Source organism: Schistocerca gregaria, chromosome 3, assembly GCF_023897955.1.
Source record: "Schistocerca gregaria isolate iqSchGreg1 chromosome 3, iqSchGreg1.2, whole genome shotgun sequence".
Lineage (NCBI taxonomy): Eukaryota > Metazoa > Arthropoda > Insecta > Orthoptera > Acrididae > Schistocerca > Schistocerca gregaria.
Window position 1 is genome coordinate 947,868,395 of NC_064922.1, and position 17,753 is coordinate 947,886,147.

At 41.1% G+C, this 17,753-nt stretch overlaps 1 protein-coding gene and 1 long non-coding RNA gene across 5 annotated transcripts in view; one reads left to right on the forward strand and one right to left on the reverse strand.

The window, feature by feature from the left end:
- Positions 1 to 17,753, forward strand: part of LOC126355880 (intraflagellar transport protein 172 homolog) — a 372,812-nt gene that overhangs the window by 121,886 nt on the left and 233,173 nt on the right. For all 3 annotated transcript variants that reach the window (XM_050006382.1, XM_050006381.1, XM_050006383.1), the window contains one exon: positions 16,955 to 17,122. In XM_050006382.1, the coding sequence (XP_049862339.1) occupies positions 16,955 to 17,122 (168 nt within the window). The remainder of the gene's footprint in view (positions 1 to 16,954; positions 17,123 to 17,753) is intronic.
- Positions 2,796 to 8,497, reverse strand: LOC126355881 (uncharacterized). 2 transcript variants are annotated; one of them, XR_007565546.1, is made up of 3 exons: positions 8,003 to 8,497; positions 3,212 to 3,464; positions 2,796 to 3,030 (listed from the first exon to the last, which is right to left on the reverse strand). It is a non-coding gene; the product is annotated as an uncharacterized LOC126355881 (long non-coding RNA). The 2 variants fall into 2 exon arrangements; XR_007565547.1 differs by lacking the exon at positions 8,003 to 8,497 and adding an exon at positions 3,888 to 4,295.

The following is a 17,753-nucleotide window of genomic DNA, read 5'->3' on the forward strand; positions in this document are numbered from 1 at the left end:
AACTCTCATCATATTATCTCTACTTACATGTGCAGCTAATTTGTACCCATTGATGCTAACCTTTTGCATATCAGTGACAATGTGATGCTCAGACAGGCATAGTACATCTATTACATTCTCAGTTTCTATATCTTCTAAACAAAGCAGAAGCTCATCAATTTTATTCTTCAATCCCCCAATATTTTGATGAAATATACTAACATTTTTCATTTTACTTTTGTGAGTATGTTGAACTTTTTTAACATCTTTAGTACTTGCCTGGCTGAGTTTCCCACTGGACACTGATCTTACACTAAAAAAGAGTTACCACCATGAGATGTAGTTCCTCCCCCCTTTAAATTTCCTGCTGTCAGCCCAGCCAGTTTACCCTTCCCCTTCTTGTTGAGGTGTAGGCCATGTCTAGTATAGTCCCACCTACATAGATTGTCACTCTGAAACACAGATGAAGGAGCAAAACTGACAGGGATGTTTTCTGTGTCTTTTATTGTTGTTTTGTAAATCACAGTTCAATCCAGATATTTTTTATCAGGAATAAGTAATATTACAGGTACTGTACTATGTGTAAGAATTCTAACTCCTTTGAAGAGTCCTGTACAATTTGTGTGATTATTTCCTTTACAAAAATCATGTACTGCTCATTTGCTAGCAGAATACTTTCTTTAATGTAGATTCCGTGCCCTAGAAGATAATTCTGTTGGACAACAGTTAGTGGACAGAAGCAAAGTAAGCCAGCATCTTGATTTTCAACTCAAAAGGGACACTCCCCATTGCACCCCGCTCAGATTTAGTGGTAAGAGGACCCACTGGACAGCCTGTCAAAAATTGGACACAGATCAAACATGAAAATAGCAAGAAAGTGTACTGGACTGTGAAAAAAAGAGTAAAATAAAAGTGGAAGAACAAGAAGTGCAATATAGTGCAGCCAGGAAGACAATCGGAGTTGTGGTAAAGGGGCTGGACTGTCAAGTGGGCAAGCCATGTTCAAACCTATCTTGTGCCAATATTATTATTTTTTTTCCGCTGTTTGCTTTATTCAAATTTGTGTCTGTGTCCTGGTGTAACATCCATTTGCACCAGTGAGGTGTAAGGTAGGGACCTATAATAACAGTTGATTCTGCACAACTACACTTTTAGCAGCCGAAGCACCTAAGTTGTTCGACTGGTAAGTGAGTGAGATATGCCTCCTTGCCTGATATATGTGTTCACATGAATGTGATATCTCCCAAGAAAATGATGAGTAATAGTTTATCACATAAGTTTCAACAAATGAATGTAACAGGTCCACAATCGTGCAGTTTCTCCGTGCTCTGTCAAAACATATGTTTTTAACATTTTTGAAGTTTTATTCTGTTTTGGAAGTCTGTACTCTGGAGTTCTTTTGTTTTAATATAGTTCGCACCCATTTATTTATTGTTTTCATTTCTGTGAGATGTCTATGTCATATTTCGCTTACTCTTACTATTTATCAAATTTACTTGCAGTGGTAGTGTATTCTTACCGCGTGACTCATATTCCGTAACCATTGTATCATATGATAACTATCAAGACTACAGAAACAGAACAAACATTTAAATGATGGGACAGACAGATCATAATGTTGTGGGAGGAAAAAAAATGGCACGAGGCAATTTTGAACACAGCTTGCCCATGTGGCAATCCAACACCACGCCTGCTTACCTATGACACCATCGTTGATTCATGTTGCTCTTTATTGCACTTCTTGTTCATAGGCTGTTCACTGTTTCTATTTTGCTTTTTTTTCTCATAGTTAAGTACACCTTCTTCCTGTTTTCATGCTTGATCTGTGTTCAGATTTAACAGGTTATCGACTGGGTCATGTTACCATTAAATCTGAGGGGGTGCAATGGGGAGTATCCCTTGTCAGTACAATGAGCCAAATTTATAAGCGCAATACATGTTAAACTGAACATCTTCGTAAGTTTATTCCTCACTCTTTCCTTATCATTTCTGGACTGAAGGTGGAAGAGTGCTTACACTGTACCATTATTGAGCTACATCTCTGACGCCTTCCCCTTCATCATTGTCTACCCTCATCTTCACTACAGATGGGTCTCTCCCTGAGCCAGGGGCCTGAGTGACTTCCCCTTGATTTCTAACCTTCCTCAACATATCCCTCTCTCAACCTCGATGGAGGTGCTACTTGTTCTGAATGCTAGGTAATGTGATCCTTTTACTGTTAAATGTGTCTATTGGTGGTACTATTCCTCCTGTTGATGAGTAATGAACTGTAATTCTGTTTCATAGTTTATTAGTTTTCTTGATTGTGTTTTCCTCTGATACAATATTATATAATATGAGTCTCTTTGTTGTAAACCAGATGTCGGTCAAGTCTCTCTCTCTCATACATTTATGTTTACACTACTGATTACTAATTATGTGTCATTAGAAAACAGATTTTGAACAGTTTTTTGAACTCATGAAAAGTTATTTATGTAGGTTAGGGAAAAGGGTACACTTACCACTCAACACTGTGAGACGGTTCATTTTATGTCCTTCCATTATGATGCGGATTGTCAGTGTGTCTTTCTGCCTTGTAATACGGAAGTTAGACTGCCCGGTTCACACAACCAAAGACCTTGACAAGGTAACAGAATATATGTAGTGTAGTCTTTCTTGTTCAGCTTTGCCAACCAGAATGATCACAATTAGTAGTGAGATTTGCTCACTCCTTGAGATATCATGAAGAGGTTTGAGGTTTTTCCTAGGACGTTAGCGTATTGGGTGGTTAAAAGGATACTGTTTTAATTATTCCAAATTATCTCATCTGATTGATGTTATTTTGTTTAATCTCATTTAATAATACTGTGTCGTCAGTGTTCCCTTTATTTTATCTTTTTGTTGATTGAAAAAGTTTTGTAATGATATGACAAGGTAGATGATTTTGAAATTTGCTTATGAACTAGCTTTCAAGGTATTCACTTGTTTAAATGAGACTTTTTCATGAGAAACCGTGCATTCCATTTTCAGCTGGGAAACTTGATTGGTTTACATTCCTGGAGTATCTTAACCCTGTAACATAAAGATTTTTTTTCTCAAATTATGTTCCAAAAAACAATAGTCTTTTATTAATAAATAACATCCTATGATGAATGACATTACACATAGACACATAAAAATAGCTTTCAAAGCCCAAAATAATGAGTTACAAAATTTTGAAGATTACCAGTAATAAAATCCATAGTATACTCACACACTGGACTTTGACGAAAATATCCTGAGACTTGAGGTTATTTTTTAGTTTCTGTGTAGCTATGAAGTCTGGCCATGTGTTTTACAGTGATTTCCTGTGAACATAAATCTTGGAGCGGCTGGCTGGAGCACTGTGGATCTATTTATTTCACATTCTTTTCACTTTCTGAGCCACTAAATTCAATGCCAAATTCAGGATCACTATAGCCATCCTTTTTTGAAAGCATTACCTAAGCATCAATGCAGGAGAGAAGCTGAAAGTGCATGTTTTGTTGTCGAGTATCTGAAGCTGCACATAGTAAAGATGATTTATTTATTTATTCATCCGTATGGATGTCGTCATTGTATATACATATGTACATTATTTTGCCACATAAGAGAATGAAATACAAGCTATATATATATATAGCTGAAGAAGCAACCATCGGTTGCGAAAGCTAGCAATTCTGTGTGTGTGTTTGTGTGTTTTGTTAATGTGCCTGTCTGCCGGCGCTTTCCCGCTTGGTAAGTCTTGGAATCTTTGTTTTTAATATATTTTTCCCATGTGGAAGTTTCTTTCTATTTTATTTACATCATCATATATATATATATATATATATATATATATATATATATATAAACAGAAAGAAACTTCCACATGGGAAAAATATATTAAAAACAAAGATTCCAAGACTTACCAAGCGGGAAAGCGCCGGCAGACAGGCACATGAACAAAACACACAAACACACACACAGAATTACGAGCTTTCGCAACTGGCAGTTGCTTCGTCAGGAAGGAAGGAAGGAGAGGGAAAAATGAAAGGATGTGGGTTTTAAGGGAGAGGGTAAGGAGTCATTCCAATCCCGGGAGCGGAAAGACTTCCCTTAGGGGAAAAAAAGGACAGATGTACACTCGCACACACACACACATATCCATCCGCACATACACAGACACAAGCAGACATATTTAAAGGCAAAGAGTAGGGGCAGAGATGTCAGTCGAGGCGGAAGTACAGAGGCAAAGAAGTTGTTGAAAGACAGGTGAGGTATGAGTGGCGGCAACTTGAAATTAGCGGAGGTTGAGGCCTGGCGGATATCGAGAAGAGAGGATATACTGAAGGGCGAGTTCCCATCTCCGGAGTTCGGATAGGTTGGTGTTGGTGGGAAGTATCCAGATAACTCTGACGGTGTAACACTGTGCCAAGATGTGCTGGCCGTGCATCAAGGCATGTTTAGCCACAGGGTGATCCTCATTACCAACAAACACTGTCTGCCTGTGTCCATTCATGCGAATGGACAGTTTGTTGCTGGTCATTCCCACATAGAAAGCATCACAGTGCAGGCAGGTCAGTTGGTAAATCACGTGGGTGCTTTCACATGTGGCTCTCCCTTTGATCGTGTACACCTTCCGGGTTACAGGACTGGAGTAGGTGGTGGTGGGAGGGTGCATAGGACAGGTTTTACACCGGGGGCGGTTGCAAGGGTAGGAGCCAGAGGGTAGGGGAGGTGGTTTGGGGATTTCATAGGGATGAACCAAGAGGTTACGAAGGTTAGGTGGACGGCGGAAAGACACTCTTGGTGGAGTGGGGAGGATTTCATGAAGGATGGATCTCATTTCGGGGCAGGATTTTAGGAAGTCGTATCCCTGCTGGAGAGCCACATTCAAGGTCTGATCCAGTCCCGGGAAGTATTCTGTTACAAGTGGGGCACTTTTGGGGTTCTTCTGTGAGAGGTTCTGGGTTTGAGGGGATGAGGAAGTGGCTCTGGTTATCTGCTTCTGTACCAGTTTGGGAGGGTAGTTGCGGGATGCGAAAGCTGTTTTCAGGTTGTTGGTGTAATGGTCGAGGGATTCAGGACTGGAGCAGATTCGTTTGCCACGAAGGCCTAGGCTGTAGGGAAGGGACCGTTTGATATGGAATGGGTGGCAGCTGTCAAAATGGAGGTACTGTTGCTTGTTGGTGGGTTTGATGTGGACGGATGTGTGCAGCTGGCCATTGGACAGATGGAGGTCAACGTCTAGGAAAGTGGCATGGGATTTGGAGTAGGACCAGGTGAATCTGATGGAACCAAAAGAGTTGAGGTTGGAGAGGAAATTCTGGAGTTGTTCTTCACTGTGAGTCCAGATCATGAAGATGTCATCAATAAATCTGTACCAAACTTTGGGTTGGCAGGCTTGGGTAACCAAGAAGGCTTCCTCTAAGCGACCCATAAATAGGTTGGCATACGAGGGGGCCATCCTGGTACCCATGGCTGTTCCCTTTAATTGCTGGTATGTCTGGCCTTCAAAAGTGAAGAAGTTGTGGGTCAGGATGAAGCTGGCTAAGGTGACGAGGAAAGAGGTTTTAGGTAGGGTGGCAGGTGATCGGCGTGAAAGGAAGTGCTCCATTGCAGCGAGGACCTGTACGTGCGGGATATTTGTGTATAGGGAAGTGGCATCAATGGTTACAAGGATGGTTTCTGGGGGTAACAGACTGGGTACGGATTCCAGGCGTTCGAGAAAGTGGTTGGTGTCTTTGATGAAGGATGGGAGACTGCATGTAATGGGTTGAAGGTGTTGGTCTACGTAGGCAGAGATACGTTCTGTGGGGGCTTGGTAACCAGCTACAATGGGGCGGCCAGGATGTTTGGATTTGTGAATTTTAGGAAGTAGGTAGAAGGTAGGAGTGCGAGGTGTCGGTGGGGTGAGGAGTTTGATGGAGTCAGGTGAAAGGTTTTGTAGGGGGCCTAAGGTTCTGAGAATTCCTTGAAGCTCCGCCTGGACATCAGGAATGGGATTACCTCGGCAAACTTTGTATGTAGAGTTGTCTGAAAGCTGACGCAGTCCCTCAGCCACATACTCCCGACGATCAAGTACCACAGTTGTGGAACCTTTGTCAGCCGGAAGAATGATGATGGATCGGTCAGCTTTCAGATCACGGATAGCCTGGGATTCGGCTGTGGTGATGTTGGGAGTAGGATTAAGGTTTTTCAAGAAAGATTGAGAGGCAAGGCTGGAAGTGAGAAATTCCTGGAAGGTTTGGAGAGGGTGATTTTGAGGAAGAGGAGGTGGGTCCCGCTGTGATGGAGGACGGAACTGTTGCAGGCAGGGTTCAATTTGGATAGTGTCTTGGGGAGTTGGATCATTAGGAGTGGGATCAGGATTGTTTTTCTTCGTGGCAAAGTGATATTTCCAGCAGAGACTACGAGTGTAGGACAGTAAATCCTTGACAAGGGCAGTTTGGTTGAACCTGGGAGTGGGGCTGAAGGTGAGGCCTTTGGATAGGACAGAGGTTTCGGATTGGGAGAGGGGTTTGGAGGAAAGGTTAACTACTGAATTGGGGTGTTGTGGTTCCAGATTGTGTTGACTGGAATTTTGAGGTGTTGGGGGGGAGTGGAGCTGGAAGTGGGAGATTGAGTAGATGGGAGAGACTGGGTCTGTGTGCAATGAGAGGAGGTTGAGGTTTGTTGGAAAGGTTGTGGAGGGTGAGTGAGTTGCCTTTCCGGAGGTGGGAAACCAGGAGATTGGATAGTTTTTTGAGGTGGAGGGTGGCATGTTGTTCTAATTTGCGGTTGGCCTGTAGGAGGATGCTATGTACAGCCGGTGTGGATGTGGGAGAGGAAAGATTGAGGACTTTGATTTGGGATAGGAGTTGACGGGTGTGTTCATTGGCCGAGTCGATGTATAGGTGAAGGATTAGGCGGGTGAGGGCTATGGATTGTGCTGTTTGGAACTGGTATAAGGACTGATGGAAAGAAGGATTGCAGCCAGAGATGGGAACTTTAAGTGTGAGGCCTTTGGGAGTAATGCCAAATGTCAGACAAGCCTGAGTAAATAAAATATGGGAGCGTAATCTGGCTAGGGTGAAGGCATGTTTGCGGAGGGAATGTAAATAAAATTTAATGGGGTCATTGTAGGGATGTTGTGAGGTTGACATGGTATTAGTAGGTGGAGAGGGTAATATGAGGTTAAAGTGAAAGTAAAGAGAGATTTGTATAGGGAGAGATAAAGGTGTGAAAAAAGTCGAAAAAGTGTTGGTTTGAGATGAGCTATGTTGATCATGTGCTGAACTTAGGTTGGTGAACAACAATGGGTGCAAAGGTTGGGTAGTTATGTTGTCTCCAGATCACGTTAAAGGGTGGGGAAATTCAAGAAAATTTCGAAAAAAGAAAAAAAAAATTTTTTTCGAAAAAAGTTTCGAAAAAATAATTTGCGGAAAAATAAAATTCGAAAAAAATTTTCGAATAAAATCTCGAAGAATATGTGTGTAAATGTATTCAAAGGCCTGGTTATGTACTGGCAGGTTATGATTATGAGGCTAACAATTGTTTGATGAAGAAATAATAGCGTGTAAACCTGTGGGAAGCTGCTAAAAAATGATCGGTTTTGTGGGAAAAACGGGAATGGAAATAAAACGAAAGTTGTTGGAAAAAAACTGAGATGGTTGTGTAATGGGTGAAAGGAACTGAAGCTGTGAAATAGTATTCACGAGTTTACACGAAATGTTTGTAAACTTGGAACAATGGATTTTATAGCAGCGGTTATGTTGAAAGCGTTAAAAATTTTAGGTTATGGTTTGGAAGTAAATTACGTATTATTGAGTATAATTAGGCAGGATAAAATGTATGGTAGATTACGGAAAAATGGAAGATGAATACAAAGTGGAACTTCTTGTACAAACGAAAAGAGAAAGTAAGACGATAGAGAAGATTTCGAAATGCAACAGAGACAATAACAAACGTAATTGTTGGGTTCAAATTAATGATGATGTAAATAAAACAGAAAGAAACTTCCACATGGGAAAAATATATTAAAAACAAAGATTCCAAGACTTACCAAGCGGGAAAGCGCCGGCAGACAGGCACATGAACAAAACACACAAACACACACACAGAATTACGAGCTTTCGCAACTGGCAGTTGCTTCGTCAGGAAGGAAGGAAGGAGAGGGAAAAATGAAAGGATGTGGGTTTTAAGGGAGAGGGTAAGGAGTCATTCCAATCCCGGGAGCGGAAAGACTTCCCTTAGGGGAAAAAAAGGACAGATGTACACTCGCACACACACACACATATCCATCCGCACATACACAGACACAAGCAGACATATTTAAAGGCAAAGAGTAGGGGCAGAGATGTCAGTCGAGGCGGAAGTACAGAGGCAAAGAAGTTGTTGAAAGACAGGTGAGGTATGAGTGGCGGCAACTTGAAATTAGCGGAGGTTGAGGCCTGGCGGATATCGAGAAGAGAGGATATACTGAAGGGCGAGTTCCCATCTCCGGAGTTCGGATAGGTTGGTGTTGGTGGGAAGTATCCAGATAACTCTGACGGTGTAACACTGTGCCAAGATGTGCTGGCCGTGCATCAAGGCATGTTTAGCCACAGGGTGATCCTCATTACCAACAAACACTGTCTGCCTGTGTCCATTCATGCGAATGGACAGTTTGTTGCTGGTCATTCCCACATAGAAAGCATCACAGTGCAGGCAGGTCAGTTGGTAAATCACGTGGGTGCTTTCACATGTGGCTCTCCCTTTGATCGTGTACACCTTCCGGGTTACAGGACTGGAGTAGGTGGTGGTGGGAGGGTGCATAGGACAGGTTTTACACCGGGGGCGGTTGCAAGGGTAGGAGCCAGAGGGTAGGGGAGGTGGTTTGGGGATTTCATAGGGATGAACCAAGAGGTTACGAAGGTTAGGTGGACGGCGGAAAGACACTCTTGGTGGAGTGGGGAGGATTTCATGAAGGATGGATCTCATTTCGGGGCAGGATTTTAGGAAGTCGTATCCCTGCTGGAGAGCCACATTCAAGGTCTGATCCAGTCCCGGGAAGTATTCTGTTACAAGTGGGGCACTTTTGTGGTTCTTCTGTGAGAGGTTCTGGGTTTGAGGGGATGAGGAAGTGGCTCTGGTTATCTGCTTCTGTACCAGTTTGGGAGGGTAGCCAAGCCTGCCAACCCAAAGTTTGGTACAGATTTATTGATGACATCTTCATTATCTGGACTCACAGTGAAGAACAACTCCAGAATTTCCTCTCCAACCTCAACTCCTTTGGTTCCATCAGATTCACCTGGTCCTACTCCAAATCCCATGCCACTTTCCTAGACGTTGACCTCCATCTGTCCAATGGCCAGCTGCACACATCCGTCCACATCAAACCCACCAACAAGCAACAGTACCTCCATTTTGACAGCTGCCACCCATTCCATATCAAACGGTCCCTTCCCTACAGCCTAGGCCTTCGTGGCAAACGAATCTGCTCCAGTCCTGAATCCCTCGACCATTACACCAACAACCTGAAAACAGCTTTCGCATCCCGCAACTACCCTCCCAAACTGGTACAGAAGCAGATAACCAGAGCCACTTCCTCATCCCCTCAAACCCAGAACCTCTCACAGAAGAACCCCAAAAGTGCCCTACTTGTAACAGAATACTTCCCGGGACTGGATCAGACCTTGAATGTGGCTCTCCAGCAGGGATACGACTTCCTAAAATCCTGCCCCGAAATGAGATCCATCCTTCATGAAATCCTCCCCACTCCACCAAGAGTGTCTTTCCGCCGTCCACCTAACCTTCGTAACCTCTTGGTTCATCCCTATGAAATCCCCAAACCACCTCCCCTACCCTCTGGCTCCTACCCTTACAACCGCCCCCGGTGTAAAACCTGTCCTATGCACCCTCCCACCACCACCTACTCCAGTCCTGTAACCCGGAAGGTGTACACGATCAAAGGGAGAGCCACATGTGAAAGCACCCACGTGATTTACCAACTGACCTGCCTGCACTGTGATGCTTTCTATGTGGGAATGACCAGCAACAAACTGTCCATTCGCATGAATGGACACAGGCAGACAGTGTTTGTTGGTAATGAGGATCACCCTGTGGCTAAACATGCCTTGATGCACGGCCAGCACATCTTGGCACAGTGTTACACCGTCAGAGTTATCTGGATACTTCCCACCAACACCAACCTATCCGAACTCCGGAGATGGGAACTCGCCCTTCAGTATATCCTCTCTTCTCGATATCCGCCAGGCCTCAACCTCCGCTAATTTCAAGTTGCCGCCACTCATACCTCACCTGTCTTTCAACAACTTCTTTGCCTCTGTACTTCCGCCTCGACTGACATCTCTGCCCCTACTCTTTGCCTTTAAATATGTCTGCTTGTGTCTGTGTATGTGCGGATGGATATGTGTGTGTGTGTGTGCGAGTGTACATCTGTCCTTTTTTTCCCCTAAGGGAAGTCTTTCCGCTCCCGGGATTGGAATGACTCCTTACCCTCTCCCTTAAAACCCACATCCTTTCATTTTTCCCTCTCCTTCCTTCCTTCCTGACGAAGCAACTGCCAGTTGCGAAAGCTCGTAATTCTGTGTGTGTGTTTGTGTGTTTTGTTCATGTGCATATATATATATATATATATATATATATATATATATATATATATATATATATATATATATATATATATATATATATATATATTATAAAATAGAAAGAAACTTCCACATGGGAAAAATATATTAAAAACAAAGATTCCAAGACTTACCAAGCGGGAAAGCGCCGGCAGACAGGCACATGAACAAAACACACAAACACACACACAGAATATATATATATATAAGACACACAATTTATCATTGAATTACATAATGCAGAAAGACCTGCTTCAATCAAAAGAAATAGATCACAAGACTCCTCTAATACTTGTATGGGTCAATTACAATCTAGCATGTCAACTTCATAATTGATTAACCTGATTATTTATTTATACCAATTTTATGCTGCATGAATTCTCTAATCGAGTAAAAACTATTTTTTAATAAATTTTCTGTATGGAATGCTTTAAATTTACTGACTTTCTTTATTTCTTTTGGCAATGTATTGTATATCTTGACACCTTGGTAAAACATAGTGGTTTGGGTTTTAGTTTTATTCATTCTATCTAGGCACATGCAATTGCTGTTTCTGGTTTGGTGATCATGTATGCAGCTGTTTGCTAAATATTGCTCAATATTTTGTGAATAAAAACTGTAGTTTGCAAGATATATTCACTTGGGATTGTCAGAATACCCCATTTTTTAAATAGCTCACTGCAGTGTGCTCTTTTGTGACTCTTGCTCATTATTCTGATAGCTCATTTTTACAATCTGAAACATATTTCAGATTTTGGGCATTTGCACCTCAGATTGTTATGCTATAATGTATTATAGAATGTATGTGTGCAAAGTATGTCATTCTCTGGCATGAACTATTGCAGACAGCGACTAATATTCGTAAGGCATAGCATGGTATGCTATTTTTTTTGCCCAAACATCTTAATATGTTCATTCCATTTTAGTTGTTTATTAACATACATACCCAAAAATTTTGTGCTGGCTACACTCTTTATGGTTTCATTTTGAACTTTAAGTTTTGTCATATTCGGTTTTTTTCTTTATATAGAGGTTTATCTTATTAGTCTTTTTCACATTAAGGGTTACTTTGTTGTTATTTGACCAGTTATGAAGTGCCATAAGTCCATTTTTAGTTTCTACATTTAACATTTCTGGTGTCCTGTCTGTAATTGTTATATTGCTGTGATCAGCAAATAACACTGTTTCACCTTGCGTTACCCACTGTGGGAAGTCATTAATATAAATAAGAAATAGCACTGGGCCTAACACACTCCCTTGTGGTACTTCAATGTTCAAATATTCTTCATCGAAAAGATGTTTCACTAAATGATTTGAGCTACTGGAAATATGAGGTATCTCCACCCTTTGCACTCTGTCCACAAGGTAAGATCTAAACCATTTATTTACAACCCCCCTGATTTCTAGTGTTTCAAGTTTAGCTGGTAGTATTTCATGGTCAACTGTATCAAATGATTTACTGAGATCTAGGAAAGTGCCTGTTACTTCTTCTCCTTTATCTAGGGCTTCTAGAACTACTCTTGTAAATTTTTCTGTAGCTGCTTCTGTTCCCTTTCCAGTCCTGAAACCAAACTGTTGTTTGCATGAGTTGGTAGTTATTTAAGTAGTCCATAAGTCTGTTTTTCATAATAGTTTCCATTATTTTTGAAAAAGAAGACAGCAATGAAACTGGTCTGTAATTCTCTATATTTTCTGTATCACCTTTTTTGTGTATGGAAGAATTTTTGCATGCTTTCAATAATTAGGAAAGTAACCTGATGAGAACGACTCATTTATAATGTCTGCTAAGGGTTCTTTTATGCTGCTAATGCAGTCTTTTATTATACACATTGGAACTTCATCTAAACCTGTGGATGATAATACTCTTGAATTTATGTACAATGCTTCTGATTTCCTCTCCATTGGTGGATAGAAGTAGCACTGTGTGGGATACATAGTTCTTTGCCACTGTGTGTTGTGTTTTAGGAAGCTTTTCTTGCAGTTTAGATGCTATATTACTAAAGTTGTTGTTTATAAAGTTTGCCAGGCCTTTAGGATTATCTATTAAACTACCTTTATTACTGATTTTTATCTTCATCTGCTTTGATATTGGCAACAGCCTCTACCAAAACACGACAGCCGAGCTCTTGTGGCTGAACACTTAACTATCAGTGCTGAAACGTAGATAAGGGGTTTTTATTTTTTCGAAGGTCTGTTCTTAAGTTGCCTAAGTATACTCGGGATTGTAAGTTTCTGTCAAAATAAAAACAATATTATTTGGGCTTTTATGTTAATGGGTTAAAGCACTGATCCTCAAAGTGCTCAGTTTTTTAAAGCATATAAATTGCAAAATATGGGAAGCAGAAAGAATATGCCTACTTTAATTTTATAGAGCCTTTGTATCATCAAGGGTCAGTATGATTGATGAGCCTGTTGATCAGCTGATTTGAAGATTCTTGCTATGGTTCCCAATGAAGGAAGCAGGCTGAGCACAGGGATACCTACAACCAGTTCCACTCCTACCCTATGTGCAGATGCTAATGAACCTACCACTTTATATCAGCCTGCTGCTGCTCACCTTGCGACAGCCATGTAAGACCTCCTCCGTGTCACCTTCGTCTCCAGACCGTACCATTGCTCAGCAATGGAGTGAATTTGTAATAACCATTTGTGATCAATATGGTCCTTTGAGATTTGTGCAAAGAGCTGTATTTTGGATATTGGTGTGCAAATATTAATGTTTCATGATGAGGTTTGGGCTTCCTAAGAGGCCAGAGCTATTTTAGCTATGACAATTTTTATAAAATATAGCAAACTGGTACTGTTTTCAAATATACTTTTAGCAGTATTCTACAAAAACACCACAATTCTGTTCTAGTGAGCACTGATGGTTTTAAATAGGGGAACTCTTTTGGCAGCTCACTCATTTTTCCTGAGTACGTCTCATGGATTTGCCTCTGTATGACATTCCGTAGAAATACTGGAACACGTGAGGCAATACTGACCTTACGACTTATCTTAGAAGAAAGATTAAGGAAATGCAAACCTACGTTTCTAGCATTTGTAGACTTAGAGAAAGCTTTTGACAACGTTGACTGGAATACTCTCTTTCAAATTCTAAAGATGGCAGGGGTAAAATACAAGGAGCGAAAGGCTATTTACAATTTGTACAAAAACCAGATGGCAGTTATAAGAGTCAAGGGGCATGAAAGGGAAGCAGTGGTTGGGAAGGGAGTGAGACAGGGTTGTAGCCTCTCCCTGATGTTATTCAATCTGTAAAAGGAGCAAGCAGTAAAGGAAACAAAAGAAAATTTCGGAGTAGGTATTAAAATCCATGGAGAAGAAATAAAAACTTTGAGGTTCGCTGATGACATTGTAATTCTGTCAGAGACTGCAAAGGACTTGGAAGAGCAGTTGAATGGAATGGACAGTGTCTTGAGAGGAGTATATAAGATGAACATCAACAAAAGCAAAACGAGGATAATGGAATGTAGTTGAATTAAGTCGGGTGATGCTGAGGGAATTAGATTAGGAAATGAGACACTTAAAGTAGTAAAGGAGTTTTGCTATTTGGGGAGCAAAGTAACTGATGATGGTCGAAGTAGAGAGGATATAAAATGTAGACTGGCAATGGCAAGGAAAGTGTTTCTGAAGAAGAGAAATTTGTTAACATCGAGTATAGATTTAAGTGTCAGGAAGTAATTTCCGAAAGTATTTGTATGGAGTGTAGCCATGTATGGAAGTGAAACATGGACGATAAATAGTTTGGACAAGAAGAGAATAGAAGCTTTTGAAATGTGGTGCTATAGAAGAATGCTGAAGATTAGATGGGTAGATCACATAACTAATGAGGAAGTATTGAATAGGATTGGGGAGAAGAGAAGTTTGTGGCACAATTTGAGCAGAAGAAGGAATCGGTTGGTAGGACATGTTCTGAGGCGTCAAGGGATCACCAATTTAGTATTGGAGGGCAGCGTGGAGGGTAAAAATCGTAGAGGGAGACCAAGAGATGAATATACCAAGCAGATTCAGAAGGATGTAGGCTGCAGTAGGTACTGGGATATGAAGAAGCTTGCACAGGATAGAGTAACATGGAGAGCTGCATCAAACCAGTCTCAGGACTGAAGACCACAACAACAACAACATGACATTATTGTCAGATCCATTGATTTCTACTCCAGCAAGACTCTGTATAACTTGTGGGGTGTGTATTTCAGAACATCATATTTTAACTGAGTATATTTTATAATGCAACAAAAGGCAGCAGTAAATCTGGGTTGGGACTTCCCTCTGTTTTATCTGACAATGAGGAGTCTGTGGTGTGGTGAAGTGTCCAGTCTCCACCCTCCAGGTTGAAGGTTTAATTTTTGCAGAGAGTTGTAGCATCCACTTTTAGTAAAGCAATCAGCCAGCCATATGTATCCACTGTTGTAAGTTGTAAGACAAAAAAACTAAATACCACGAATGAATAATCAGAACAGGGCGGGAATTGATGGATGTCATGTTCCAGTGCAGACAGACAAATGATTATAATTTAAGAAAAATTGGATAATTTATTCAAGAGAAAGAGCTTCACAAACTGAGCAAGTCAGTAACACATTGGTTCATCTCTGGCACTTATGCAAGTAGTTATTCAGCTTGGCATTTATTATAGAGTTGTTGGATGTCCTCCTTTGGAATATCATACCAAATTCTACCCTGTTGGGGCATTAGATCAACAAACTACTGAGCTGGTTGGACGACCCTATCCACAATGCTCCAAACATTCGCATTTGGACATAGATCTGGCAACCTAGCTGACCAAGATAGGGTTTGGCAAGCAAGAAGCCAAGCAGTAAAAACTCTCGCCATGTGCAGAGGGCCATTATATTTCTGAAATGTAAGCCTGGAAGCCCATGATGGCTTGCCATGAAGGGCAACAAAATGGGGTGTAGAATCTCGTTGATGTACCACTGTGCTGTAAGAGTCCTGTGGATGACAATCAAAGGGGCCTTGCTATGAAAAGAATGGACAACCCAGACCATCACTGTGGGTTGTCAGGCTTACAAGTGACAGATTTACATACCACCGATGTCTAGGGCATTTCCAGACACACCTTTGGTGTGGAATCTCATTGGATGACGTAGAATTGTCTTCAGTGATGAGTCCCACTTTGAAATGAGCCCCGATGACTAGCAAAGATGTGTTTGGAGGTGCCCCGGACAGTCGTGGGATACCAACCTGAGTGTCATTTGTCCAGGGCGTTTCCAGACAGGTCTTTGGCCTGACTTCTCATTGCCTGAAGTAGAATTGTCTTCAGTGAGGAGTCCTGCTTCGAACTGCATCCCAGTGACCAGCAAAAATTTGTTCACAGATGACCCAGACAGTGGTGGGAAACCAACCTGACATTTGCCAGCCATACAGCTTGACAGCCAAGAGTGATGGTCTGGGTTTCCATTTCTATTCATAGCAGGACCCCTTTGGTTGTCACCCATGGAACTCGTGCAGCACAGTGGTATGTCGATGAGATTCTACACCCTATTTTGTCGCCCTTCATGGCAACCCTACCTTGGCGAGCCAGGTCGCCCCATTTCTCCACGATTGACAATATTTGGAGCATTGCGAGTAGGGCCATCCAACCAGCATGGGGGTTTGACAATATAAACCAACTGGACAGAATTTTGCATGATACTCCTCAGGAGAGCACTCAACCATTGGGTCAATCAATGCCATGCCAAATAACTACTAGCATAAGGGCCAGATATGGACCGATGCATTATTGGCTTGCTCAGTATGTGAAACTCTTTTTCTTAAATAAATTGTCCAATTTTTTTGAAACTGTAATTATTTGTTTGTCTGCACATGTACATCCATCTACAGATTTCTGTCCCATTTCGTTAATTACATTGTGGTGCACTGTCTCCAACATATGATAAGCTTTTATTGTTAACGTGTGTAAAGGAGAAGTGGAGGGCAGCTGCTCATGTGTGTTTCAATACATAGTAAAATTCCAAGACTTACCAAGCGGGAAAGTGCCGGTGGATAGGCACAATGAATAAAACACACAAACACACACACAGAATTTGAGCTTTCGCAACCGGTGGCTGCTTCGTCAGGAAAGAGGGAAGGAAAAGGAAAGATGAAAGGATGTGGGTTTTAAGGGAGAGGGTAAGGAGTCATTCCAATCTCGGGAGCAGAAAGACTTACCTTAGGGGGAAAAGAGGATAGGTATATACTTGCGCGCACACACACACACACATATCCATCCATACAAACACAGACACAAGCAGACATATTTTGCATTGTCATCATCATCATCATCATCATCATCATCAACGTTTAGCTAAGTATATTGAGTCAGTTACATTTCAGTGGCTATTTACTGTGTTAACTATTTTGTGCAGTAAAGATGGAAATGTTAACAGGATACGTGTCTATAACTGGAGTCCTCGAAAAATGACCTGGGAAGAGACTAAGCCTAAGGAGATAGCTAACATGTATACAGTCACAGCGCTTGCATGGAAACGTGATGGTTCTCGAGTGGCCTGTGGAACTTTGTGTGGTGCTGTAGAGCTCTTTGAGTCTGTGCTAAAGTAAGTATTTTTGTCTACACTACAATTGTTTTTTTCCTTTTTAGTAAATGTTAATATTGAGTCACAGTCCATGACACACTGGAGGTGCCACTTGCATAAATAATTTTTGTATTAAAAAACTGTTTCACACATATTGTTCTATGCAATTTATGATTACATTTCAGTCTGTTACTTTATTTGGACACTTCTACACAAAACCCTTTTTACCATTGTTAAGTAATAGACAACATATTAAAATGTAATTCCTTCTTCACTCTTTTAATGCTGGACTCAGACCTTAATTTATTGTTTGTGAATTTCAGATTAAAACTGAAAAAATAGGTAGGAAACTAAAGAATAAGGACGTTGACAAATTGAAGGAACAAGAGATTGCCGAGAGTTCAGAAGGGACATTAGGCAACAGTTAACTGAATCCAGGGAAATGAATACAACAGAAAAAAGTGGGTAGCTTTGAAATATGAAATAGTGAAGGCAGTAGAGGATAAAATATGTAAAAAGACAAGAAGTAGTAGAAATCCTTTTATAATACAGGAGAATCTGAACTTAACTAGCAAAAGGAGAAAATATAAAAATTAAACAAATAAAGCAGTTGAAATCTGTACAGATGTCTAAAAAATTAGATTGTCATAAA